Source organism: Lithobates pipiens, unplaced genomic scaffold (genome assembly GCF_037356315.1).
Source record: "Lithobates pipiens isolate NorthernLeopardFrog02 unplaced genomic scaffold, aLitPip1_a1.2 Scaffold_19, whole genome shotgun sequence".
NCBI lineage: Eukaryota > Metazoa > Chordata > Amphibia > Anura > Ranidae > Lithobates > Lithobates pipiens.
In genome coordinates this window covers 219,846,866-219,874,431 of record NW_027507764.1, presented here as the reverse complement: position 1 = coordinate 219,874,431, position 27,566 = coordinate 219,846,866, and the positions used below count along the sequence as shown (strand labels likewise).

General features: G+C 39.1%; 1 protein-coding gene across 6 annotated transcripts in view; it reads right to left on the bottom strand.

Annotated features, from left to right (window-relative positions):
• Positions 1-27,566, bottom strand: part of PDE1C (phosphodiesterase 1C) — a 1,119,495-nt gene that overhangs the window by 252,531 nt on the left and 839,398 nt on the right. For all 6 annotated transcript variants that reach the window (XM_077491703.1, XM_077491702.1, XM_077491705.1 and 3 more), the window contains one exon: positions 12,942-13,058. In XM_077491703.1, the coding sequence (XP_077347829.1) occupies positions 12,942-13,058 (117 nt within the window). The remainder of the gene's footprint in view (positions 1-12,941; positions 13,059-27,566) is intronic.

Below are 27,566 nucleotides of genomic sequence, written 5' to 3'. Positions count from 1 at the left end.
AAGATGGATAGAGCCAAATACAAGGCAATCTTAGAGGAAAACCTGTTAAAGTTTGCAAAAGACTTGAGACTGAGGTGGAAGTTCACTTTCCAGCAACAACCTTAAACATACAGCCAGAGCTACAATGGAATAGTTTGGATTAAAGCATATTCATGTATTCATGTTAAGCCTCGTACACACGGTAAAATTGTTGGCCAACCAAGCATCTGCTTTTTGTCAAAAGGGTGTTTGCCAGGATCTTGTCTTGCATACTAACGGTACACAATTGTCATGCAACAAACACAAACGTAGTGACGTACTACAAAGAATATCAGCTCTTTGGGCTCCTTCTGCTATGTTTGGTGAGCATTGATTCCGAGCATGTGTGTTTGTACTTTTGACTTTTGTGTGACGAATTTGTGTACTAACCATACGAAAATCTGACAACAGACTGTTCTCCACCGAAAATGTACTTGCCTGCCATCCAACATTTGTTGGCCGAAAGTTGGACAACAATTGTCAAAAGGAGTGTACTAACAGTAAGATTTTAGGACAACAGTCTGTCAACAGACAATCCCCTGCCAAAAATCACATTGTGTGTGAGGCTTTAGAACGGCCCAGTCAAATTCCAGACCTAAATCAAATTGAGAATCTGTCACAAGACTTGTAAATTGCTGTTCACAGACACTCTATCCAATCTGACAGAGCTTGAGCTATTTTGCAAAGAAGAATGGCATACTCAAAAAGACTTGTAGCTGTAATTGGAGGGAAAGGTGGTTCTACAAAGTATTGAGTCAGGGAGACTGAATACAAATGCACACCACACTTTTCACATATTTATCTATAAAAAAAATTGAAAACCATTTATCATTTTCATTCCACTTCACAATTATGGGCCACTTTGTGTTGATTTATCACATAAAATCCGAATAAAATACATTTAAATTTTTGGTGGTAACATGTCAAAATGTGGAAAATTTCAAGGGATATGAATACTTTTTTCAAGGCACTGTATATAATGTGCATTAAATAAGAATATACAAAGATGATTTCATTTATAAGAAAGATATCACTTTACGATGTTTTTTAAGGAACGCTGCCCATGCCTAATTTTGCATAGTATGTAACAGGTGCTGTATATTTAATTGCCGGGTATTGAAGTGTTTAAATTAATAAAAATATATTAAATTCTAAGTGCATACAAGGTTTTTTAATGATTAATCGTGCCTTATCATATCTTAACCACAGTTTTCACATATTTTTCACATCCACACTTATTGCATTATACAAATACTGTAAATAGAAGAGAAGGAAGTCTGAGCAAAAGAATGAGCATCAGCTAAAGCAATACTGACATGTTATAACATTTTAAAAAAGATTTCATTATTCATTTCAATTTAGTTAGAATTTCTAAAGTCCATTTAGTAACAAGTATCAATTGTAGGTTAGCTATTTAACCAGAATAACAGTTTATTGTCATGAAACATCTTTGAACCAGAGTTCTCCAACCTTTGTCTTTTCTGAAGCCATTTTTTTGAAAAATAACAAGAGGTGGTGACTACACTGAGCATAATTATACACTGTTGAAATAGAAATGTTAAATGTTTTAATAGGAATTAAATGAATGATATAACCTCTGCTTGGTTTCATATGTATACAAGTGTAGAATACACCAGTGATGTAAAAAGACAAGAACCGAGCACCTACTGAAAGGCCGTAGTAAGCAAATTCCAAGTGATATGAAAACTCTAGCTGGTTCAAAAAAAGCATTGGTTGGGGATCACTGGTTGAAGTGCCATAAAATACCTAATTGTTTTGCTGTGTACACACACATTCCTGTAAGGGACTGCTGGTGATGAGAGTTGCGCTGTCCAGGGTTCTGATCTGAACTACTGTAAAAGGGTTACATGGGTAGCCGGGTCATACGAGCAGGCTACACAGATAGCCTCAATTAAGTAATTCAGGTTTTCAGAGACGGAGACTGGAAGAAGGTGGTTGATCTGAATTTCTTCTAGTCAAATGAAGTAATGGACATGTGCATCTCTCCTACATAGTCTACAGCATCCGGTAAGTACAATGTAGAGATGATGTGGATTCTTGAGGCTAAATTATTTGCAAAATGTGATGCCTTTTAATGAAACAAAATGCACAAATGAGGTTGCACACAGGTTATCAGAACCACATGTAATAAATGCCTGTAAACCATATGTGCAACTGCATCCATGCAATTATTGCTTTTGATCCAGTAAAAGGTATTACCTCTTGCAAGCAATTCAGCTTTATACAAAAGAAAAAGCAAAAATTGTGTAAAACTGTATAAAACTTTTAGATTTCCTAATAGCTTCTTTCAGAACCTGCTCACGAAGCTTACAATCTAGTTATTTTGTTTTTCATGGATACAGACAAACTAACATTGTTATGTACAAATAAATTGATTTTTGCATGCTTAACTACAGATAATATATATGTGCTGAATTAAAGGGTTGCCAACATCAGATCGATTAGTATTACTATTAAAATACTATTAAATACAGTATATTATACATTGTTGCAGACTTCTATGTAACTAAGTGTATTAATATAAAACAAATACTACTAAGATGTGACCAAATAAGACTATGTTACTGGTTCACATTAATCAGCAGACACCTATGCATTCCTTATCCCGCAGCTGAGGTCCGCCAAACTTTCAAACGAACGGACTTGGCCACACACTATCACTCCAAAAGTCCAACGGATTTGAACGTGATGACGTAGAATAATGACGTTTATAGCCAGTAGCCAATAGGTGCCCTAGCGTCGGTTTTAGTCCTTTGGACTAGCACACAGACGAACGGATTGTCTGCTAAAAGCCGAATCTGGCAGACAATTTTGAAGCCAGTCTTATTTCTAGGTCCGCCGGACTTTTGGGAAGAAAAGGTCCGCTGGCGCCCACACGCGATCGAATTGTCCGACGGACTCTGGTCCGCCAAAAAGTCCAATCGTGTGTACGCAGCATAACTCTTGTGCTTCAGCTGTTATCGTGACACTATAGCGGGGAGAAAGTTGTTTAGTGCCCAATCTGCTTGTGTTGTGTAGCATTTTTTGTTCAGATTTCATGTTTGAGGTTTACAAACATTTTGAAGGCCTGTTGCTTTTTTACTTAAAAAGGGTTGTTATCCTCATATATGAAATATGAAAAAAGCACATCTTTCTATACTCTGTGCTTGTGTTTCTCCAAAACACTGAGTGTCATTTCTCTCTGGTGCCTAGTTCCTCTGTCATCAGCATGACTCAGTTCTGGCAGCCTTTCTCAACACTAATGCCGCGTACACACGACCGGACTTTGAGGGACTAGGTCCGGGGGTCTTTCCGACTGAGTTTTGGCAGAGTTACGACAGACTTTCCGAATGAACGGACTTGGCCACACACAATCACACCAAAGTCCGACGGATTTGAACGTGATGACGTACAACTGGACTAGAATAAGGAAGTTCATAGCCAGTAGTCAATAGCTGCCCTAGCATCAGTTTTTGTCCGTCGGACTAGCATACACACGAACGGATTTCTCGGTTCCAGCAGAGTTCCGGGTGGAAAAATTTAAAACATGTTCTGTTTCTAAAGTCCGCCAGATTTTTGGCAAGCAAAGGTCCGATGGAGCCCACACACAATCGAACTATCCGCTCGTTCCATCAGACCTTTGCTGTCAGAAAGTCCGGTCGTATGTACGCGGCATTAGGATGAGCCGAAGACCCCCCTGTTCAGTTCGCACCAGAACCTGCAAACAGACCTAAACTTTGTGTGAACTTTAGAACCCTATTAAGTCTATGGGACTCAAGTTACTATCCTAAAAAGTGTTTGGGGACCTGGGTCCTGCCCCAGGGGACATGGATCAATGCAAAAAAAAGTTTTAAAAACTGCAATTTTTTCGGGAGCAGTGATTTTAATAATGATTAAAGTGAAACAATAAAAGTGTAATATTCCTTTAAATTTCGTATTTGGGGGGTATCTATAGTATGCCTGTAAAGGGGCGCATGTTTCCCGTGCTTAGAACTGTCCCTGCACAAAGTGTCATTTCTGCAGGAAAAAAAGTCTTTTAAAATCACTTGCGGCTATAATGAATTGTTGGCTCCCGTAATACAGAGAACACTCATTGAAAGTCATTGATAAAAAAAAAACGTGGGGTTCCCCCAAATTCAATTGCCAGGCCCTTCAGGTCTGGTATGGATATTAAGTTTTTAAAACTTTTTTTTGCATTGATCCATGTCCCCTGAGGTAGGACCCGGTCCCCAAACACTTTTTAGGACAATAACTTGCATATTAGCCTTTAAAATTAGCACTTTAGATTTCTCCCATAGACTTGTAAAGGGTGTTCCCGGCTTTTTGAATTTGCCGCAAACAACCCAAATTGTTCACTGTTCGCTGAACAGGCAATGTTCAAGTCGAACATAAGTTTGACTCAAACTTGAAGCTCATCCCTACTCAACACTAATGCCCCTTACACACGGTCAGAATTTCCAACAACAAATTTTCGATGTGAGCTTGTTGTCAGAAATTCCAACCGTGTGTATTTCCGACAACAACAAAGGTTGGAGAGCTGGTTCTCAAATTTTTCGACAACAAATCTGTTGTCGGAAATTCCGAGCGTGTGTACACAATTCTGACGCACAAAAGTCCACGCATTCTCTGAATCAAGCAGAAGAGCCGAACTGGCTATTGAACTTTTCTTGGCTCGTTGTACATGTTGTACGTCACTGCGTTCTTGATGTTTGGAATTTCCGACAACATTTTGTGTGACCGTGTGTATGCAAGACAAGTTTGAGCCAACACCCGTCAGAAAAAAAATCCACTTTTTTTTGTCGGAATGTCCCATCGTCTGTATGCGGCATAAGAGTTAAAATAGTGAATGAGGGAGGGAGCTGCGATTGTGTTAAGACTTCAGATTCTTGCTCCTAGAACTAAATAAAAATCCTTCTTTCTGTGCGTTTACAGAATGATATGCAGAATAAATGGCTGAAGATACACAGCCATAACTTATGTAGGGGGGATTTGTCACCTCACTGGATACATGTAATGGTTTACAACCACTTTAAAGGTGGGCAATGCTAAAATGCCCTCATACTAGCTAAACATCACGAGGCACACATTTAAATCATTTTCAAAATAGTTTGTCCATCATATTTTTTTCCAGCTGACAAATTGTATATGTACAGAAAGTTGTAAATATTTAATAAAGGCGGAAATGGAGGATGAACCACAACTGGCACCACACCCCCTATACAAAACATGCACATTGGAAACTGGAATTGTGGGACTGTGCTGGAAAACATCCCCACAGCATGATGCTGCTACCACCATGTTTCACTGTGGAAATGGTGTTCTTTGGGTGATGTGTTGGGTTTGCGCCAGACATAGCGTTTTCTTGATTGCCAAAAAGTAAAATTTTTGTCTCGTCAGACCAGCGCACCTTCCTCCATACATTTTGGGAGTCTCCCACATGCCTTTTCGCAAACTCAAAATGTGCCATTTTGTTTTTTGCTGAAAGTAATGGCTTTCTTCTGGCCACTCTGCCATAAAGCCCAACTTTATGGAGCATACAGCTTATTGTTGTTCTATGTACAGATACTCCAATCTCTGCTGTGAAACTCTGCAGCTTCTCCAGGGTTACCTTAGGTCTCTGTGCTGCCTCTCTGATTAATGCCCTCCTTGCCCGGTCTGTGAGTTTTGGTGTGCGGCTGTCTCTTGGCAGGTTTGCTGTTGTGCCATGCTCTTTCCATTTGCATATGATAGATTTGATGGTGCTCCTAGGGATCATCAAAGATTTGGATATTTTTTTTAACCTAACCCTGACTTGTACAACAACAATATTGTACATACAACAACATTGTCCCTTACTTGTTTGGAGAGTTCCTTGGTCTTCATGGCAGTGTTTGTTTAGTGGTGCCTCTTGCTTAGGTGTTGCAGCCTCTGGGGCCTTTCAAAAAGGTGTGTATATGTAATGACAGACCACGTGGCACTTAGATTGCACACAGGTGAACATCATTTATGTGACTTCTGAAGGTAATTGATTGCAACAGAGCTTTTTTTGGGCCTCATAACAAAGGGGGTGAATACATACACACATGCCAATTATTATTTTTTTATTTCTGAAATATAGTTTTAAGTATATATTTTTCTAATTTTATTTCACCAACTTAGACTATTGTGTCCTGATCCATCACATATAATTCAGGTAAAAAAAAAAAACATTGAATTAAAGGCTGCAATGTAACAAAATAGGTAAACAGCCAAGGGGGTGAATACTTTTGCAAGGCACTGTACCTATTGGCAAGGCCTTTATCTAATGACTCCTTTTTCAATCATCAGTATCTATCTCCTGGTATCGAGATACCAATATTTGGCGGTCCTCTGTTCCTGTTTGAAGCACCTGAACCTTTCTGGTTTTTAATTTTCTTCACATTCCTTTAGGACAGGGGCTGCTACCACTGCCAGTTCTCTGGGTTTTACACCAAATGATCTTAAATGGATGGGTCGATGGATCAGTGATAGGTATAAAGTATATGTCAGGCCTGATCTATTAATTATGTAACATTCTTTTTCAAAACCAACCAAATGCAGACTCTGGGTAGTAGGTCACTACATTTACTGGGCTTGGAAGCGAGTCGAATCAAGGACTTATACAAGCAATTTAGGTCTCAATATTAATGACGTTATCATTTTCTGGTCAGGCATTAGGGGTTTGACATGGCAAAACCTTAGAGACCACCTGATTCATTTGGCTAGCATTTGGCCTTTTCCACATATACTGGTTATTCACAAATGATATAGGGATGATTAAGACATAGGAGCTTCTCTGCGAGATCAAAAGAGACATTTTAACTATTAAACTCCTTTTCCCCACTTCTACTTTAACCTTTTCAGAAATTGTGCCCAGGCTTTTTTGGTCTCCTTCCAGTAACCTCTTTACTGTAGATAGAATCTACATCATAATTTTCTGGTCTCTTTGGGTGAAGTGTCATTTCTGCATATTGATTTTTTGCCTGGACGGTTTAGGAATGACCCGATACATTTGTCAGAGATTGGTCTGGACATATTTAATATGGGTTTGAAAGACTTAATTTTGAAAGCCACGGTGTAGGGGGGCCTCAAACAGCAGGTTTCCTTCTGGTTTCGGCTGGTGGGGATTAATCGTCCAGCATTATCTGGATGGACATCATGTCTGGAATTTTGTTATGAGTTATTGTATAGCCAGGATGGCTTTACATTTCATCAAAATATGTTGTTATCAGGTTACCCCTTGAATAACACCGTGGGCAATGTTAACATTTTGCCAAACACATAGATTTTTTAAAATTATTGGTTTGTATATTGCCTCTTTAATTGTTTTGCGATAATCCCTTTGTTCTAGGCCAGTGATGGCGAACCTTGGCACCCCAGATGTTTTGGAACTACATTTCCCATGATGCTCAACCACACTGCAGGAGCATCACGGGAAATATAGTTCCAAAACATTTGGGGTGCCAAGTTTCGCCATCACTGTTCTAGGCCATGGAATTTGGATTCAAGAATGGGTTTATGTTATGTGTATTGATAATCAAGTGAATATGACCACTATTTTTTATGATATATTTTACTGTGATATCACTTTATAATAAAGTAAATCAGTTTTATATGGTGTGAAAGTTCTTTTGGCACTTACAAAAACCCACAGTTCCAGTTTCCAATTGTATGTATATATTGTTCAATATATTATAGAATGTACAACTCCTAAGGGATCTACTGAAGACAGAGTAAACTGTACTGTGGAAGTCGACTCGCTCAGAAAATTTTAACTTATAATAAGAACCTGTAAAGAACATAGTAAAATCTTACCTCTCCCAGTCTGCTGAACACCGCTTTGATGAAGAGGAATATCCATCCCCCTGAAGTTTCTTAAAAAAAAAAAAAACTTCCAAGAATGTCAATCTTTTTTCCCCTGCTGTGCTTGATGGTTTCTCCTGCTGACTATGATGTCACTACAGGACATACCTGTAGTAGTAATGTAGGGGGTCAATGGGAGGAACCACTGAGTATATACTGTAACTCAATTCTATTCCTCCCACATGACAGCTGTGGTGCATGGCAGTTGACAGCTCAGAAATCAAGTGTGAATGTCCTGCACCCTCCACCCAGTGTTAGCAACCTGGAGCTTACATGGGGCTTCTACCCCTCACTCCTGTGGGCAACAGAGTGGCTTAGTAAACCTGCTGCATTGTCATGTAAGATAAATATTTAGTGAACATGGATATTAATTGAAATAACCCTTGATATTTATGTAAAGCTTTATATCACCAATAAATCTAACCTTCCAACTAGTTTGTAAAGCAATGCACATCTATCGTATAATATATGGCATGGTCTGTTAGGTTCAAATACAGAAAAACATGTAAGTACACTAAAGTGCAAAAACTAGAACATAATAAAATAAGACAAAATTACAATGTTGAGTACATACATTTCCAGACCTTTGAGATATTTCAAGTGAACAAAGATGTCCTGTCAATGTTTATTCACAACGTTACCACAAATGTATATTAGAACATATGTCATGTTAAAATCAAATATGTTCCGTACACTACCACATTGCACAAGTCTTTTCATTTGAATTTCTGCCTAAAGCATGCCTTTTTGAGACTTATCTGGTATGCAGCATGCCACCATACTGACCCAGAGAGCTCTGAACATTACATGTGACCTGGTACTCCCATGACAAATTCTTGGTATGTGCAAAACTTTGATTTTGCCATCATTTTGCTCTTTCTGCAGTTTCCTGATTCAAACCTTCCAACCAATTATATCATAGCATTGCTATAGGACTTAAATTTTCTTAATTCTGCCTGTCTACATCGGGCCTTTTGGGAGCTATGGGTTGTATCTCTTTGGCATAAGGCAGCCAAGCAAGGAAAACCTTAGAAATAATTGGTTTGAAGATTTAAGAAAAACTGGGAAAGGGTTAAAGTGTAATTATATTTCAAATCTATTCAAATGGATTCAGAAATGTTATGTCTGGAAACATCATCCAATTAAGTCTGATATCTGTTGTGTGATCTGTTCTTGCAGCTTTGCTCATCTGTACTGGTTGTCTTGTAAATTTGACCCTACAAAGGAAATGTCACCCAGCACAATTGATATCTCTTTCACATTTACTATCGTATAGTAACTAAAGGAAAAAAAATCCTAACCCTCTCTCTGATAGAATTGGCAAACCTTACCTCCTAGACAATTTGTAAAACAAAAAAGCTGCAATTCAAACCCTATATTTTCCCCAAACTTCATATCTTTATATTGAGCAGAAAATACATTTTATAATAGTAATGATCATGCATATAGTGCCTAACGAAAAGTCACAAAAAATAAATAAATAAGGGACATAGCCAAGGAAGCTGCCATCTTAGGCTTTGTTTGATACTCAACTGCCATGATGCTACACATGTGATCAGTTATGACACCAACCATTTGATAGGTTGAAACTGTTAAATCAAGATGAGTTTAGTTCCGCTTTAGGCAACATTCACACCACGGTGTTCCGTTTTGTGGGCAGAATTGCCGCAATTTGGAAACGCTGCAAACCATGGGTCGCCCTTGCAATTCCTGCTTTTTTGAATGGCACCAAATTGTGGCGTGATTTTGCCACGATTTTCGCCCGACAAATTGCGGTAAAAATGTGCAAACAGAATCGCGGGACGCCCGTTGCCCAAAAGAAGTACCGCAATTTGCGCAGTTTCCGAACAGAAACTGAAAGCCATGGTGTGAATGGAGCCTTAAGGTACAGCAATATTAGTTAAGCCAGACAATAGCAATTATCACTGAGGAAAAGCATACAAGGTCAAACATGTATCACCATTATAAAGAGCGACAGAGCAGACAAATGTACAGTATATCCTGTGCAAATCAATACAGGAATGCTAATCCGAATATATCAATTAGTATATTTGTTTGTTTTGTGATATAAAGGAGAAAACACACTTTTATACCCATTAAACAGTGTCACGTGGAAATTTACTTAAGGCTGCCTATCCTCACAATCACTGAGCCATTTTTCTTAACTGTAACTGCAATAATCAGATTTGACAAAATACAAGCAACAAGGCAAAAATTGAAAAAAAGTATTTTTCTGGAAATATTTCAGGAAGAGCACACCTGAAAGATGGACTCATCTGTCTGAATAGGAACAAAACATTTAGGAATACCATGGCACTCCTACATAAATCCAATTCTATTAAAAGAAAAATCACCATCTAAAGTAGTGCTGTCTGTGTTCTGGTATGTCCAACTTCATCTTTCTCCAGTTATCCCAAGGATAGCACATCTAAGACTAGAATCTAGATACATATAGGAATAGGACAAGCCTTATAATGTTCTGAAGAAAGATCATGGTTAGAAAACGCTTACATATTTAAAGTAGATGCAAACCATATCACAAAAAAAATTAATTTAATTTGTAACAGGTTGATCTAATTTTCTTATCTATTCTCATTGTTTCAATGTTAAATCTGCAACTTTTAGGGAAAAAAAACGAATTCTTGCTATTTTTGCCATGAAGGTTTTTGTTCAGCAACTTGTTTTATGTTGAAAATGTTCTGTCAGTTTCCCATTTGCTCTTCAATGTTGTCACACACTCTTCCAGTGGAAACAATAAGTGTAGACTGTATTTCCTGTTGCATTATTGCTCTTCTTTACCACACTGTGACTTCCTTAGAGAAGGAAATAACCTTCACATGATAGACGGGTAGACGGGTAACTTCTTAGATCAAGTCATGAAGAGCACTCAGGAAAAGATTCAGTCATAACCTGAAAAGTTATGGGACATTCTGACTTCATCAAGACCATGAATTCTTTACTATAGAACATTGTCACCAGTCTTTTACCTCTGAATCTTCCAAATTGTACTGGCACAGCCTTGAATCCACGTTTTCATAGATGGGGTTTTACATAGACTGCTTCTGGGTAGACTTAGATTTTGATGATTTATTTGTCGATTTGTTTTACTTTATTTGACCGGTACACAAACTCAAAACTTGTCAACAGCCATGAACAACGACAAAGAAAACAAACTGAAGCAACTCTGAATCCTTGTCTAAAATGATCTCCAAATCAAAAAGCATTAAAAGGAGACACAAGATATGATTACGGAGATATCTTGTGCTGCTAATTTTATTTTATCTTGAGTTCACATAATACAAAGTGCTCTGTAATCAGGCAGGAGGAGGGGAGAGGTGGGCACAATGGCTGCATTGGACTTTGCAGCTTCTTAGACTAGCCAGCATAGGAGCACTGGAAGTATAGAGATAGCTGTACTCCTGGCAAATGTGTAAAAATGTGAAAATTGTATTTTGTGTTATTTTCACAAACTTTTTATAATTTGATTTGCATAGTGCAATACTTTTTAACAGTGTACCTCTTTCTCTGTGCACAGTGAATGTACAGGGATAGAGAGGGACACAATGTCCTCTGCTGAGTGGACAAGTTTGTTTGTAGGCAAACGTCTAGCAATCACAATAATTGACCAGCATGGGGATTACATGATTGTGAACTATGCTGACTGGTTTCTGGTTGTTGTTATACTGAGACCTAGCCCACAGCTGAAGTATATATTGGTTTTATATTTAATTCACTGCATGTGAAAGCATACCTCGGAATGTTAGTATACAGATTGCATTTATCTACTGGGTAAGGAGAAGATTAAGGTTTTACTTGCTAGTATGTCACATCTAAAGCATGATATGAAATTTAACACTGTATTCCTAACCAATAGTGTTAGGCTGGATGAGAGAGAGTGTGTACCGTATATACTCGAGTATAGGCCGACCCGAATATAAGCCGAGGCCCCCAATTTACCCCCAAAAAAACTGGCAAACTTATTGACTCGTGTATAAGCCGAGGGTAAGACATGCCTGTCCATCCCTGTGTGTGTGTCCGTCCATCCCTGTGTGTCCGTCCATCCCTGTGTGTCCGTCCATCCCTGTGTGTCCGTCCATCCATCCCTGTGTGTGTGTGTCTCCATCCATCCATCCATCCCTGTGTGTGTGTGTATCCGTGTGTGTGTGTGTGTGTGTGTGTGTGTGTGTGTGTGTGTGTGTGTGTGTGTGTGTGTGTGTGTGTGTCCAGCCTACCTGTGTCCTGAGCCTTTGTCCCGAGCCTCCGTCCCGTGCCGAGCCTCCTTGCCTCCGTGCCTCGCCGCCGTGCCTCGCCGCCGTGCCTCGCCGCCGTGCCTCGCCGCCGTGCCTCGCCTCCGGTCCCGTCCCGTCCCGTCCCGTGCCGTGCCGTCCTGTGCCTTGCCTCCGTCCCGTGCCCTCTTCGTTCGTCGGCGGCCATTGTAAAATTCAAAAGCTGCGCCGCCGCCTTCGCCTGTGATAGGCGGAACACTGAATTTCCCAGCAGCCTGTGTTCCGCCTATCACGTACATCGTATCATCCTCGTCCGTAGTACGAGGATGATACGAAGTCCGTGATAGGCGGAACACAGGCTGCTGGGAAATTCAGTGTTCCGCCTATCACAGGCGAAGGGGGAGCCGGAGGCGCGGCTTTTGAATCAGAATGGCCGCTGTCTGTCTGCTCGACACGCTGATCGAGCGGGCAGACAGCGATGACTCGAGTATAAGCCGAGGGGGGCACTTTCAGCCTCAAAAAAGAGGCTGAAAATCTCGGCTTATACTCGAGTATATACGGTATATATGCATCCCCTACTGATGCATGGCGAGATCTGAAGACCATAACCACTTTTGGATTCAAGTGAAAAACCCCTTTTTAAAATAGATAATTACTCCTGGAAATAATTCTTATTTAACAGGGATCAGTTATGTTGATTAACAGTTATTGCAATGCATATAAAACACATACAATATAAATGGACTGTGGTTTCTATGTTCTCTTCTGACAGCATTGTGGATTTATTTTTAAACACAGTGTGAAATCAGAAAAAAAAGAACTTGTGAAGTTGCTTACCTTGAAGCGGTTGATCAAATCGTAACGTGTAAGTAATTCATAAAAGATGAATTTAAGTGCATGATCGCCACTAGCATCATTTAGTGCAAATACATCAAAGGACCACTTGTCAACATTCTGCAAGAAGGAGACACTACGTAAAAAACTCTATACTGTGAACAAATACAGGTGTACAAAAGTATTTGCATCAAAGCTTTCTTGTTACAGTCTTGCAAGTACTCAAATGAAAAGCATTAAAAAGTATAAACTAAAATTATATATTATAGTAATGTAAAAGATACCTTACACCTCACTCACTGGCACATAGCCCCACCAATGCTATCTGATAACGTAGAAGATTCCAAATCTTGCAGGAATACACTCTTGCCTATACGTAGCAATTTTAGATTGAGGGGTTTAAGGCTATGTAGATTGTTAGTCATATTTAAGAGAAAGGCCCATCCTATGTTATCAGAAAGTATCACTGTAGCTACAGAATACTAAATGACAGTGACCATTGGTAAGGCTATTTCTAGGCTTAAAATGTTACCTGTAGTAAGAGGTGGTGTTCCCCATCTGCCTGGCAGTAGGCCATACATTATGAGGTGGAGATCATGATGTCATCTGCCTGCCTTTCCACCTCAACCAAATAAAAGTATACAAATGAAAGGCTTCCTGTAAATGGCTGAACATTGCTCGACACGATTTTATGTAAGTTCGGGAAAGGGATGAGAAATCTCTGTACAGCTGCTGATGCATATTTAGCCGATGCTACATAGTAAAGGAAATAGTTCATTTGGACCAGCTTGATCCAAACAAACTATTTAAAATCGTAGTATACCTGGAGTTAGGCTTAAAAGGGTAACTCTACTTTGATGGGAAAAAAAACTAAAAAAAAAACTAATATATCGTATACAATTGCTACTCAAGTAATATTGTAATTGAATGTTATTAAATATGACCTCTGTAATTTTCTGTAAAATGCAATGTAATATGGCTGTGTTCTGTGCATTTCCTGCTTGCGTGATTGACTAACTGATTTCTACACTTAGATACAAGTCAGATTTCAGGCATAACCTGCAACAAAAATGTAAGTTTTGGTGAGATGCTCCTAATAGCAAATCACATCTAAAGAGATGCAGACCCAGCAATTTCCCTCATTGGAGCCCTGCAGATGCAGCAGCTGATTGATAATTATGAAACCACTCCCATTAGGCTCACTTAAGATATGGACACAGACAAACACACAGGGATTTCTTCAGAATAACAAAAGGTAGGAATCTGCAACATTTGTTAAAATCCTTGTAATATAGATAGAGCACCCAGAGGGGTATGTTTTTTCTCAACAAAAGTTGAATTAGTCTTTAAGGCTTTTTTTTAACTATGTCACACATAAAATTTGTATTTTTACATTTACATTTGATGTCACAGAATGGCTTCAGGCTCTGGAAGGATCCTGACCATAGTGTCAGGATCCACCTAGATGCCTGAGCCAGCTTCTCCTGTCCCCTCTCCAGCTTGGCACTCCAGTGAGCGCTGGAGAGGCAGAGCAGAAAGCAGTGACTTCTTGTGTTAAATTCAAGCCCTTCTTGTGCTGACTAAAAGCAATGCTTACATAGAGCAAAGAAGCAAATTACATATCACAGAAAGCAGAGCTTTTTTTTTTCTTGGCTCAGACATGCCCAACTGCATCATTTTGGAGACTGGACAAAAGCCAATTGTTTAACATTTTTTAACCATCTCAGTACCAGGTATTTTAACCCCCTTCCTGCCCAGGTCAATATTCAACTTTCAGAGCGGACACATTTTGAATGCCAGTTACTCAGTTATGCAACACTGTTGAGACAGGTAGAGCTTTCTTTTGGTGTTAATTACCACTGGTATTTTTTTATTTTGCTACATATACACATATATATATATATATATATATATATATATATATATATATATATGTATTAAAAAAATACTGAACATTTTGAATGAAAACACATTTTCTTTGTTTCTGTTATAACATATAACATGTTGGCATACATTATATATCGACAAATGATAGCACCAAAAATTTGTGAGTAGTAGTGAGTGAAGCTGCCCCTTTTAAAGTGGAAGAAACCCCTCCAAATACGTGAAAATGATGTAAAGAAAAAGGTGTGGCGCTAACTCATGTGATGCTTGTAATCATTTAACAAATTCATATGAAACAAGCCATGGTAATAAAATTCATAATAAAAAAAAAAAAAAAAAAAATATATATATATATATATATATATATATATATAATAGTCCAACAAAAAAAAATCCTCAATAAATCTTCACAGAACAGTCCATTCACCATGATCCAAAGAAAAGTGCAGGAACAAATTAATCCTTCAAATAGTGCTCCACCACAAATCCTGAGTAAGAAATACAAACTCACTAAAGCTTTATAATAAATATACCTTGTAGTAATATTGCATTCTTTCAACCAGCAACATATATAGAAGCGATGACTCTAAACCACAAAGTGTCTTCTTGGCAATGGTCAAACATAAAGGCTCGGGAGAAACATATTGAGAATCATAGCGCAATATGTTTATTGCAGATAAATAAAAACATACACTTACGCTTACACACGATCAGAAATTCGGCCAGCAAAAGACCGATGAGAGCCTTTGGTCGGAAAATGCAATCGTGTATGTGCTCCATCAAACTTTTGCTGGCCAAATTTCAGCCAGCAAAAGATTGAGAGCATGTTCTCAATTTTTCGATCGGAAAAAGTTGCTATTCAAAAATGCATTCATGTTTATGCAATTTCCGCAAAAACTCACACATGCTCAGATTCAACTACAAGGCAGTAGCTATTAGCTACTGGCTATAGAACTTTCTTTTTCTAGTCCCGTTGTACGTCACCGTGTGATTGACGGTCGGTGTGACCGTGTGTATGCAAGACAGCTTGAGCGAAATCCCATTGGAATTCCGTCAGGAAAACCATCAGAGCTTTTTCTGACCAAAATTCCGATCATGTGATCAGTAAAACAATGCATCGATTTAATATTATTAATTTTAAGTTTTAGTATGCTTTTAGTAAATGTTTTATGCATGAATTTGTGAAAGTGGGATACCAATATGTACAGCAGTGTTCTAAACATATTTAATTAGAAATATGGCAATTCCCAGAAGTGTTTGGCTAAAAGAATATCTGTAGCAGATAAATCCAATGATAATAAATGGTGGGGTATATAAGGCTTCATGAAAATGGCAGCGGGAAGCTTCCTGATGACATGTTGAACACGAAATGCATAGAGGCTGAGCGTCCGCCCTTTACTGGCATCACATCCGATTCCTGGTTCTCATCTCTTGTGCTTTGGAACGCACAGCGTGTCTTGGTGAGATGGTGAGCACATTAACCTAAAGCTGTACATGTTGCTGACTTCTAGCACGATTAACCACTTGACAACTGGGCACTTAAACCCCCCACATGACCAGACCAATTTTCAGCTTTCGGTGCTCTCACACTTTGAATGACAATTACTCAGTCATGTAGCTTTCTTTTGGTGGTATTTGATCACCTCTGGGTTTTTTATTTTTTGCGCTATAAATGAAAAAAGACTGAACATTTTGAAAAAAAACACAATTTCTTAGTTTCTGTGATACACTTTTGCAAATGATTAATTTTTCTTCATACATTTTGGCCACAATTTATACTGCTACATATCTTTGGTAAAAAGGACCCAAATTAGTGGATATTATTTGGTCTTTGTGAACGCTAGAGAGTCTACAAGCTGTGGGGCAAATCATAAAAAAATTGATCACACCTGATGTACTGGTGGCCTATTTCATTTCTTGCGACCCGAACAAGCCAGGAAAGTACAAATACCCCCAAATGACCCCCTTTTTTTTAAAGTAGACATTCCAAGGTATTTAGTAAGATGCATGGTGAGGTTTTTGATGTTTTAATTTTTTCCCACAATTCTTTGCAAAATGAAGATTTTATTTTTTTCCACAAAATTGTCATTGTAATAGATTTTTTCTCTCACATGGCATGTGTATACCACAAAATACATTCTGCTACTCCTCCTGAGTATTACAATACCACCTGTGTGGGACTTTTTCACAGCCTAACCACATAGAGAGGCCCAACATGCAAGGAGCGCCATCAGGTGTTCTGGGAGCAAAAATTACACATCTAACTTGGTGACTACCTATTACACTTTTGAAGGCCCTGGAGCACCAGGACAATGACACATGACACTGATGACAGATGGCACGTGACACTGACAGGTGGCACTGATGACACATGACACTTACACGTGACACTAATACGTGGCACTGATGACAGGTGGCACTGGGGACAGGTGACACTGTGGCCACTTTTTTTTGCTTTTTTTCTGACACTGCAGCTGCTCCTCACACGCTGTCTCTGTGAGGAGGGAGAGCTGGCAATGGGAGATGATCTCATATGTTTATATGAGATCATGTCTCATTGGACACTCAGATTGAGTACTAAATGGTCACTGTGATTGGCCATTTAGCACGATCTGTGATTGGCTGTGTCCAAGGGACACGGCCAACACAGAATTTCCCTGATGCATGCCCGCGGTGGCGCGCAGGGAGGATGTAAACAGGAAGACGTCCAGGGATGCCCTCCCGTCTTTTTGAGATGGGAACGAGGGATACCTATTAGCAAAAGTATGTAGGCATAGGACACACACCCTGCCACATCCCCTTAGGCTTGATTCACACCTATGCATTTTTAGTGATTTTTGCAGATTTGCACTGCAGAACTTTTCCCATTGAAAACCATGTTAAATGGACTGTAGTGCAAATCTGCAAAATGCAAAAAGCACTAAAAATGCATAGTTGTGAATCAAGCCGTAAAGGAGAATTATAGAAAAAATGATTAGCTAAACCCACAAGTGCTTTTTTTTTACCACTACTATTTCTTCAGGCTGGATTTACACCTATGCATTTTAGTGCTTTTTGCAGATTTGCACTACAGAACGCGTTATATAGAAAACCATGTTAAATGGATTGTAGTGCAAATCTGCAAAATGCAAGAAGCACAAAAATGCATAGGTGTGAATCCAGCCTAAGAAAGTAATGGACTCGTTAAAAGTGAGAACATCCAAGAAGAACAATAGTAGATATTAGGCTGGATTCACACCTATGCATTTTTAGTGTTTTTTGCATTTTGCAGATTTGTACTACAGAACAGAACGTGTTCCATAGGAAACAATGTTAAATGGACTGTAGTGCAAATCTGCAAACTGCATAGGTGTGAATCCAGCCTCACTGGGCAGTATATAAGGGCTGTGTAAGCTACTAGTAGCAAGAGAGGTTAAACAATGTCAAACACTCCCAGGATAATGGAGGGGTGCACAGCTCCCAACTGTCCCTGATTTGAAACAATGTCCCTCTGTCCATCTTTCCTCCTCATTTGTCCCTCATTTTGGTCTGATCTATATAGTTGTATATAAAATGCACTACTTATCAAAAAGTGTTTCCCAGTGCTAAACCTTTCATCCAATGCATTAATTGCTGTATTTGTAAATTTCAAAAGCCAATATTAGGCTGGATTCACACCTATGCATTTTTGTGCTTCTTGCATTTTGCAGATTTGCACTGCAGTCCATTTAACATTTGTTTCCTATGGAACACGTTCTGTTCTGTAGTACAAAAAAAGCACTAAAAATGTGTGTGTGAATCCAGCCTATTATCTACTATTGCTCTTGGATGTTCTCAATTTTAACAAGTCCATTACTTTCTTGCCTTGAATTGTTTGGCTGGGAATAACAGGATCCTCCTCCCTATTACCTTCAGGTCCTACAATTACTACCTTCCGTTCCCTAATGCTCCATGCTTGTGAACTGTTAAGCCCTGTACATATGGTCGGACATTCCGACGTTGGGCTAACTTTACTGCTGTCTTATTTTTTAATTCAAAACAGTGTATTTAAAAAAAAAAAGTGCTCTTGGAAGACTGCTGCGCAAATAGAGTGTGACAAAAATTATTGCAAAGACCACCATTTTATTCTCTAGGGTATTAGAAAAAAAAACAAAAAAACTATAATGTTTGGGGGTTATAAATTTTCTAGCAAAATAAAAATGATTTTAACTTGTAAACAGCAAGTTAGAAGAATAGGCTCGGGGCTGAAGTGGTTAATAATCCATCATTAAAATAAGGCAATTTAAATATATATTGGCTGATCTCTAATAAGTCAATATAATACCAACTTGATTATTTCAAGCATAGGCTCACCCTTATTCGTCCCACCATGTAGAATATTTTGTTCATAAACAGCAGAATTGATGAGACGCTGATGCGTTTCAAAAAATGTCTTAATGGAGTATAACTCTTCCTGGGCTGGAGTAGAACTATAATGTTGGTGATCTCATATCAGCCAGATATATTTTGTTAAAAACAATCCCAATTGGAGGGTGCACATATCCACCCAGGCAGACATGGAGGTGGATGTAAGCCTACAAGGACCCCCGGGATGAAAATATCTTGTCCTTGGGACAAGGTTCAGGCTAAACTAAGAACCCATGGGGAACTCACATAATGGCTGTGGCTCTGACATTCCCTGCACCTTTGTCACATGCAAATGTAGGGTGGGGATTTCATGAGCACTGCAGGTTGGGTCAGCAGTCTGCTATCATGTGATTTTCTTAAAAGGGAACCAATGTTTTGTTCCACCACTTCTTGGTGGCTCACACAAATCATAATTCAAACGTATGATTTTAAGGTACATGTTCCACCCTTTCTTGTCAAGACACACTATTGATAATGCTTGTGACATCATTGACCTAACATGGTCATATGGTTTTGGAGAGTGACTCCAGATATGTATCTATACATTTCCAAACCACTGGGCAATCCTCTACAGGGATCCTGAGAGCATTATGAGGAGGGAATCTGCTGGATCAACTATAGGAACAGTTCACTTCTCAATAAATGCATCCTTATATGGTTATTTGACCACAAAACATTTGTGAGGTGTAAACAGCTTATCAGTAGTTTTGCAATCGGGGTACAGAGTGTTTGGAATTAGTGTGGGCATCGCAAACATTTTAGTTGTTTTAGGACCTCTCAGGGACCCTAGCTACTAGCAACTTGAGAGGGAAGACAGCAGGTGGCCCTGGAACTGCTAAAGAATTGAGAGCCGAAGAAGCCCAATACAGCCAGACTGCTTTCCTAGTGTTTGTGATTTAGCATGTTGCCTGCAAATGGGAACAGTTTTGCCACAAACATACGATCGGACATTGATCAGGCATTCCGACAACAAAATCCATGTATTTTTTTCTGACGGATGTTGGCTCAAACTTGTCTTGCATACACATGATCACACAAAGTTGGTGGGAAATTGCGAACATCAAGAACGTGGTGACGTACAATAACCAGTGCTACTCTTCTTCAGCTTGATTCCGAGCATGCGTGGAACTTTGTGTGTGGGAATTGTGTACACGTGATCGGAATTTCCAACAACGGATTTTGTTGTCTGAAAATTTGAGAACCAGATCTCAAATTTTGTATGACAAATTCAGATGGAAAATGTCCAATGGAGAATACATACGGTCGAAATGTCTGCAAAAAAACTCCCATCAAACATTTTCCGTCAGAAAATCCGACCGTGTGTACGGGGCATTAGGCTTTAACATCAGATAACAACCATGAGCACTTACAAAAAGACTGCTGGAAACAGAAAAGGAGTGTCTTTTTTATTAATGTGATACAGTAGGGAATGTAATTTATTTTGAGATCTGTGTTCCACCAGGGAGACTTCTCTTCAGTTTCTGTGCCATGAATGCAAAGAAAACTGAAACTGGAACAGGGGTACTATTGTCAGGGCTTTTTTTCAACGGGAACACAGTTCAGGCACCTCCAGAACTGAATGTATGGAATGGCAAGAGGTGCTGGGGGGTCTATTGATGCTGGCTGTTGGGGGATCTATTGTTGCGGGAGGGGGTCTATTTTGTGAAGGAAGGGGTATATTGTTTCTGGGGAGTTCTTCTGTAGCTCGTGGAGGATCTATTGTTGCTGGGGTGGGTCTTATGTCCTGGGGGGGTAGTCGTTAAACCTCTGGATTTTGGAGAGGACAGCAGAAATGATTGCAGGGCCACATAAACTACTGAACAATTTTTATAATATGGTGCATTTTGTCTACTTTAGATCTACATGGATATACTATGACCAATAATTTTCAGATCAATAAGGGAATGCAAGAAAAAAAAAGCACTAAGAGAAAAGGGGAATAGCCATCACGTTCAATCAGAATCCATCTTTTAGGGATCTGACATAGCTTTTTTGGGCTTTGTCTTGTTTATTGTACATGACCCTGACCAATTATGTCTCAATGGGGTTGACTTACTAAAACCAGATAATAAATAAATGTATTTAGTTACTCCCAAAATTAGTTTTTATTTATTTTGTTTCGTTAAATGCATTCGTCCGAAAATCCAAAATAATTAAGGTCAAATCTGTCATTGCACGCTTATGGTGTCTGTCGAATGTCCTAAGAAGATTCGACGGAGCAGCCTCTAATGTTACACCTACAAGCAATAGTAGAATTCTAATGTAGTATGACACTAGTAATAATTATATTTATTAATTATTATTACTAGTCAACCAATATTTTTCTATAGCCTATGGGCGGAGCATTTGACCATAAATGTCCGCTTGCGGCAACTGCTTAGTCTAATCTTCATGCCAAATCTTTTCTCTCTATGTCGAATAATCTTGGACTAATAGAGTTAGGTTAGGCACATTCGACCACAGGATTGATGGACACAGATTGCTATTGTCAGCGTCATGTCAAATCTCCTATCTATATCGAACTGTTGTCACAATGAAAACGAAAATAAAGCATTTGTTTGTCGGCTCTTTCGGTTTTTGGATTCTGCACGTTCGTTATTGTTTGTTAAAACGATAACAAAAATACCCGAAAGTTGGACAAAAATGTATTTGGACGAAAACGAATGCACATGTCTAGTACATGGTAGCCAATCAGCTTCTAGCTTCAGCTTGTTCAATTAAGCTTTGACAAAAAAAACAAAAAACTGGAAGCTGATTGGTTTCTGTGCACAGATGCACCATATTTTGCACTCTCCGGTTTTAGTTAATACACCCCACAGTTTGATCAGTAGTTTTCAGTATGGCAGATATTCTTTTACTGATAGGTTTGGGTAAGATGAATGTAGGTTTGATGATGTACTTGGATGAGAAATGGTACATTCTTTACCTATAATTGGAGGCCTCTAAGTGAAAATAATTCAATTATAGGTAAACATTTTTTTACCATTTCTCATCCAAGTATATCATCAAACCTACATTCATCTTACCCAAACCTATCAGTAAAAGATTATCTGCCATACTGAAAACTACTGATCAAACTGTGGGGTTTATTTACTAAAACTGGAGAGTGAAACATGTGGTACATCTGTGCACAGAAACCAATCAGCTTCCAGGTTTTTTTTTTTTTGGTTTTTTTTAAAGCTTAATTGAACAAGCTGAATTTCTAAGTGGATTGGCTACCATGCAAAGCCGCACCAGATTTTGCACTCTCCGGTTTTAGTAAATAAACCCCACAGTTTGATCAGTAGTTTTCAGTATGACATATTCTTTTACTGATAGGTTTGGGTAAGATGAATGCAGATTTGATATACTTGGATGAGAAATGGTACATTATTTACCTGTAATTGGAGGCCTCTGTAAGTGAAAATAGAATAATTTTAGTTTGTTTTGCTATTTATGTTTTAGAAAGGACCTCTATTTTGTTACCAGTAATCACAATTTCAAGTGCAGCTTCCCCTAGTGTTGCTAGAATGCTAGAGTAGGATGTTTGTCTTATGCCTTGTACACACTGTCGGACATTCCGACCACAAAATCCTTTTGCTTTTTTCCGACAGATTTTGTCCGAAACTGGTGTTGCATACACACGGTCAGACAAAGTTGTCAGAAAATCCGATCATTCGGAACGTGGTGATGTTTGTTGCGTACGACAGGACTACGTAGAGGCTAGTAGCCAATAGATTTGGTCTCGTAATTTGATCTGAGCATGCGTGGCGATTTGTCCGTCAAAATTCTCTACAAACGATCGGAAATAGTCTGATCGGATTTTTTTGATCCTGCTCTTTTTAGATCCTGCTCTCAAATTTTTTCTGATGGAAAATGTCCAATAGAGCCCACACACAATCGGATTTTCCAACAATATAATCTGATCGGACCTTTTCCGTCTGAATTTCCGACCGTGTGTACAGTGCATTAGACCTCTATTTTTGCTACACCAAAAGGGGCCTGCAGTCCCTACCTGCAGAGGACATTCCCAAGGATCTAACTGAGATTTTGCTGGATCCAACCAACTGTGCTGGCTAGTCTTGGGTGTTGTAGTTCTACAAGCAAGTGTGTGCTGGAAGTAGAAGAGGAGTGTGTATATACCGAATGTATATAGTTGTGTCCCCAAAGAGTTTCCACTGATCAAATCGGCATCCCATAATAACCCTTTCCCATCCAAGTTAAATTCCCCTAAATAAAAAAATAAAAAAAAACAAAGCTGCAAGGACTGCTTCTTGTCTCAGGAGTGGTTGAGAAATGTATGTGCCTGGCTGTGCAGGGTGGGAGATAACCAACATTCACTAGCAGCTCCTGCTGGGGTAGCGCTACACAAGTATTGCCTATTCAGTAATAGAGGCATACCCCACTTTTAAGTACACAATGGGGTTTATTTACTAAAGCTGGAAAGTGTAAAATCAGGATCACTTCTGCATAGAAACTAGTGAGCTTCTAACTTCAGCTTGTTCAATTAAGCTTTGGTAATAAAACCTGGAAGCTCAGAAGTGAGCATGATTTTGCACTTTCCTTTAATTGTATAAATGGGCATTTATTTGTCTTTCTTTAGTTTTTATCTTTTTTTTTTTTTTTTTTTTTTTTTTTTTTTTTTTTTTTTTATTCTTATTGGTCATAAAGAGAAGTAAAAGAAAAATTGTCTTAGATTATATGGCCTAGTGTGCAAAATGTTAACATAGTGTAGCCCCCTCAAAACAAAAATTGGCATCACGGTCCGCAGAAGCAGTCATATTCAAGTACTGTATATTTAAACCTAAGAACAACAATTTCATATTTGGCAGTTCTCTGCTCCTTAGATGAAATGGCTGCATTGGCTTTCTTTTCCACAGCTTTTTTACTTTTCGCCTGATGATCTTGCCAGTAACACACCTCCTATTCTAGAGTGACAAAGCTTACTCACTGTACTGTATCTATGTAGGACCATTGTTGTCACCCTAGAATAGGAAGTATGTTATGACTGCAGAACACCTCCCCTTTTCTCATTTCCCTAACTTAGGGTGAGGTGGGATTTAGTTTACAGAGATAACCCACGGAAGGCTGACAACAGTGTTTCAGCTCCGTACAGAAAGTTAGGAGCCCACAAGGTTTTTGGCAGAATAAACCAGTCATTTTTTTGCACAGATATAACAAAGCACTTTCAATGGTAACACTTATGCCGCATACACACGACTGGACCTTCCATCAGAATAAACTCTGACGGTCTTTCCGATGGAGTTCCGACCAAACGGACTTGCCTACACACGATCACACCAAAGTCTGTGCGTTTCGAACGCAATGCCATATGACGGGACTAGAAAAAGAAGTTAAATAGCCAGTAGCCAATAGCTGCCCTTGCATCATATTTGGTCTGGAATAGCATGCAGAAGAACGGTTTTCCAGATAGGAATTGATTCCATCAAAAAGATTTAAAACGTGTTCTATTTCTAGGTCCGTCTGACTTTTTTTTTTTTTAAAGTCCACTGAAGCCCACACACGATCGGAATATCCGATGAAATGATTCCGTCTGACCTTTTCTGTGGTAAAGTCCAGTCGTGTGTACGCGGCACCAGAGTTAACAATTTTTATATTGAATTCTGAGTTAAGTGCCCTTTCACACAAGAACGTAGTGTGGGAAATCCATGTTCCATGCATGTTTCCCACATGGCAATCAAAATGCACTGCAGTTGCAGCGGGTATGAATTTTAAGTTAACAACACCCCAAATGCAGATCGTAAATGCAGTATGTTTGCAGTTGACTGCACCAGATCTCATGGTACAGATGTTTCATGCAATTCAGTTGTAATGTGTTTTTTTTTAAAGTAGTGCCATGCACTGCTTTTGGTGTGGTCCAGTGCGATTCAGCCCATTCAAATATAATGGTCTCAAATCACACATCTCTGCACTGTATGTGAATCGCACAGGAACATGCCGTGTGTTCTTATGCGATTCCTGGTATACACCAGCACAAACAAAAGGGAGCACTTAAGGAAAGTTTGTTAGGGATTACATACACTTTAACCACTTCCCGACCGGCAAACGACGATGTACGTCGGCAGAATGGCACGGGCAGGCAAATTGTCGTACGGGTACGTCCATTTGAAATTGCCACCCTGCCGCGCACGTGCTGGTCGGGACCCCTGTAAGTCCGGCCACGATCGCTGTGAGGATACCCGCGATTGTCTCACGGGGAGGCTGAATGGGGAGATGCCCGTAAACAGCATCTCCCCATTCTGCCTAGCAACAAGCTACACTGATCTCTTCTCCCTGTGATTGGAGAAGAGATCAGTGTTCACCAACACACAGCCTAGCCCCCCACATTTAGTAACACGCCCCTAGGACACACTTAACCCCATACACTGCCATCCCCTGGTTAACCCCTTCACTGCCAGTGTCATTTACACAGGAATCAGTGCATTTGTTTAGCACCGATTGCTGTATAAATGATAATGGTCCCAAAAATGTGTCAAATGTCCGATGTTTCCGCCATAATGTCGCAGTCACAATAAAAATTGCTGATCGCCGCCATTACTAGTAAAAAAAAAAATTATGAATAAAAATGCCATAAAACTATCTCCTATTTTGTAAACGCTATAAATTTTGCGCAAACCAATCAATAGTCGCTTATTGCAATTTTTTTATATTTTTTTACCAAAAATATGTAGAAGAATACTTATCAGCCTAAACCAAGGAAAAAAACATTTTTTTTAATATATTTTTTGGGGATATTTATTATAGCAAAAAGTAAAAAATAATGCGTTTTTTTTAAATTGTGGCTCTTTTTTTGTTTTTATAGCGCAAAAATAAAAACCATAGGGGTGATGAAATACCACCAAAAGAAAGCTCTATTTGTGGGGAAAAAAAGGATATCAATTTTCTTTGGGAGCTACGTCGCACGACCGCGCAATTGTCAGTTAAAGTGACGCAGTGCCGAATCGCAAAAAGTGGTCTGGTCCTAAGCGAGCAAAATCGTCCGGTCTGAAAGTGCTTAAACAGTGTTGCTGGTGTAGATTCCGTTTGGCTGAAAAGGTTAAAAGCATATTTTCTTTTGGAATTGATGTGCAACTAAGTAGCAGGCTATGGCCTCTAGCTAGGAATAATTATTTTCTTTCTACAAATGATGGTGTAGTCTGTATACGGTCTCACAAAGCTCTATGTCATTGTTCTGACTGTGCATTAAAGATTTAAATTTTTAAATTGGAAATTTTGTTTTATGCTCAATATCTGTCAAGGGTTATGTCCCGATTCCCAGTAGTCACTTCAATGAACAGAAAGAAAAATGTTGCGGTTTTTCCTGTAAGTGTGCGAGTGACTCATTGCTGACAAATGGCTTATGGAACCTAGCTCAAGCAATATGATGGCTGTCATAAAAGTTTCATAAAGAATAATTGCACGCTCAGATCAGATGCTGACATTTAACCCAAGTATACAGAAAAGTAGTATTTACCTTCGAATACAGGAATATGACACTTTTATTTATTTTGACTTTGGAACTGCAGGAGTACAGTATGTGTAAGACATTCTGAATACAAACGGAAGCTAGAATAGTATAATTTGTCCTAAAGCATTAAAATAGCTGCACTGTACAGTAGTTATACGAATTTGTGCTCATACAATTGTGATTCTACTGCTTGGGGACTAGGAGACATTCCTTGATATTGTACAGACCTGGTGAAAAAATTGTTTTATCTGCATCTTGTAATCTCACCCTGAACTGTTGCAACATGTAGCTATTTTACAGGTTTCTTTAGCTATAGATCAGTATGTACTAGATCTTAGATTGATTTTGCTCAGGTCTGAAGTTCTCAATAAAGCTCCAGTGAGCACTGGAGGGGCAGAGAACAGTGAGGTGACTGATGGTCACCACTCTCTGATCAGAGTGGACCCGAGAACTGAGCGATCAGCGTTCATGTGATCCCTCAGTTCTCAAGCTTAGAGCCAGCGGGGGACAGCTGCAACATCACACCCAAGCTTCAGCCATAAAGGTGAGTATGTATGTTTTTGTTGTTGTTTCCCAAACTTGTTTCTCCTGTAACTTTTACTTTGCTAAGTGAACTACTTTGTAAGTAAATCAAGCCCATTGTTTTACTATGCAGTGGTTTTAATTGACTTATTTTAATGTATAAACATAGCACCATGGATAATAACTAATGACCATGGGCTTGCGCCAGGTGTGCCTGGGCACACCCTAATCACTAGGTGCATTACCAATTCCCCCTATTTCCTGAGCTTCTCGTCCCCGCCCTGCAGTGTTGCTGCTAAGTGAACTACTTTGTAAGTAAATCAAGCCCATTGTTTTACTATGTAGTGGTTTTAATCGACTTATTTTAATATATAAACATAGCACCATGG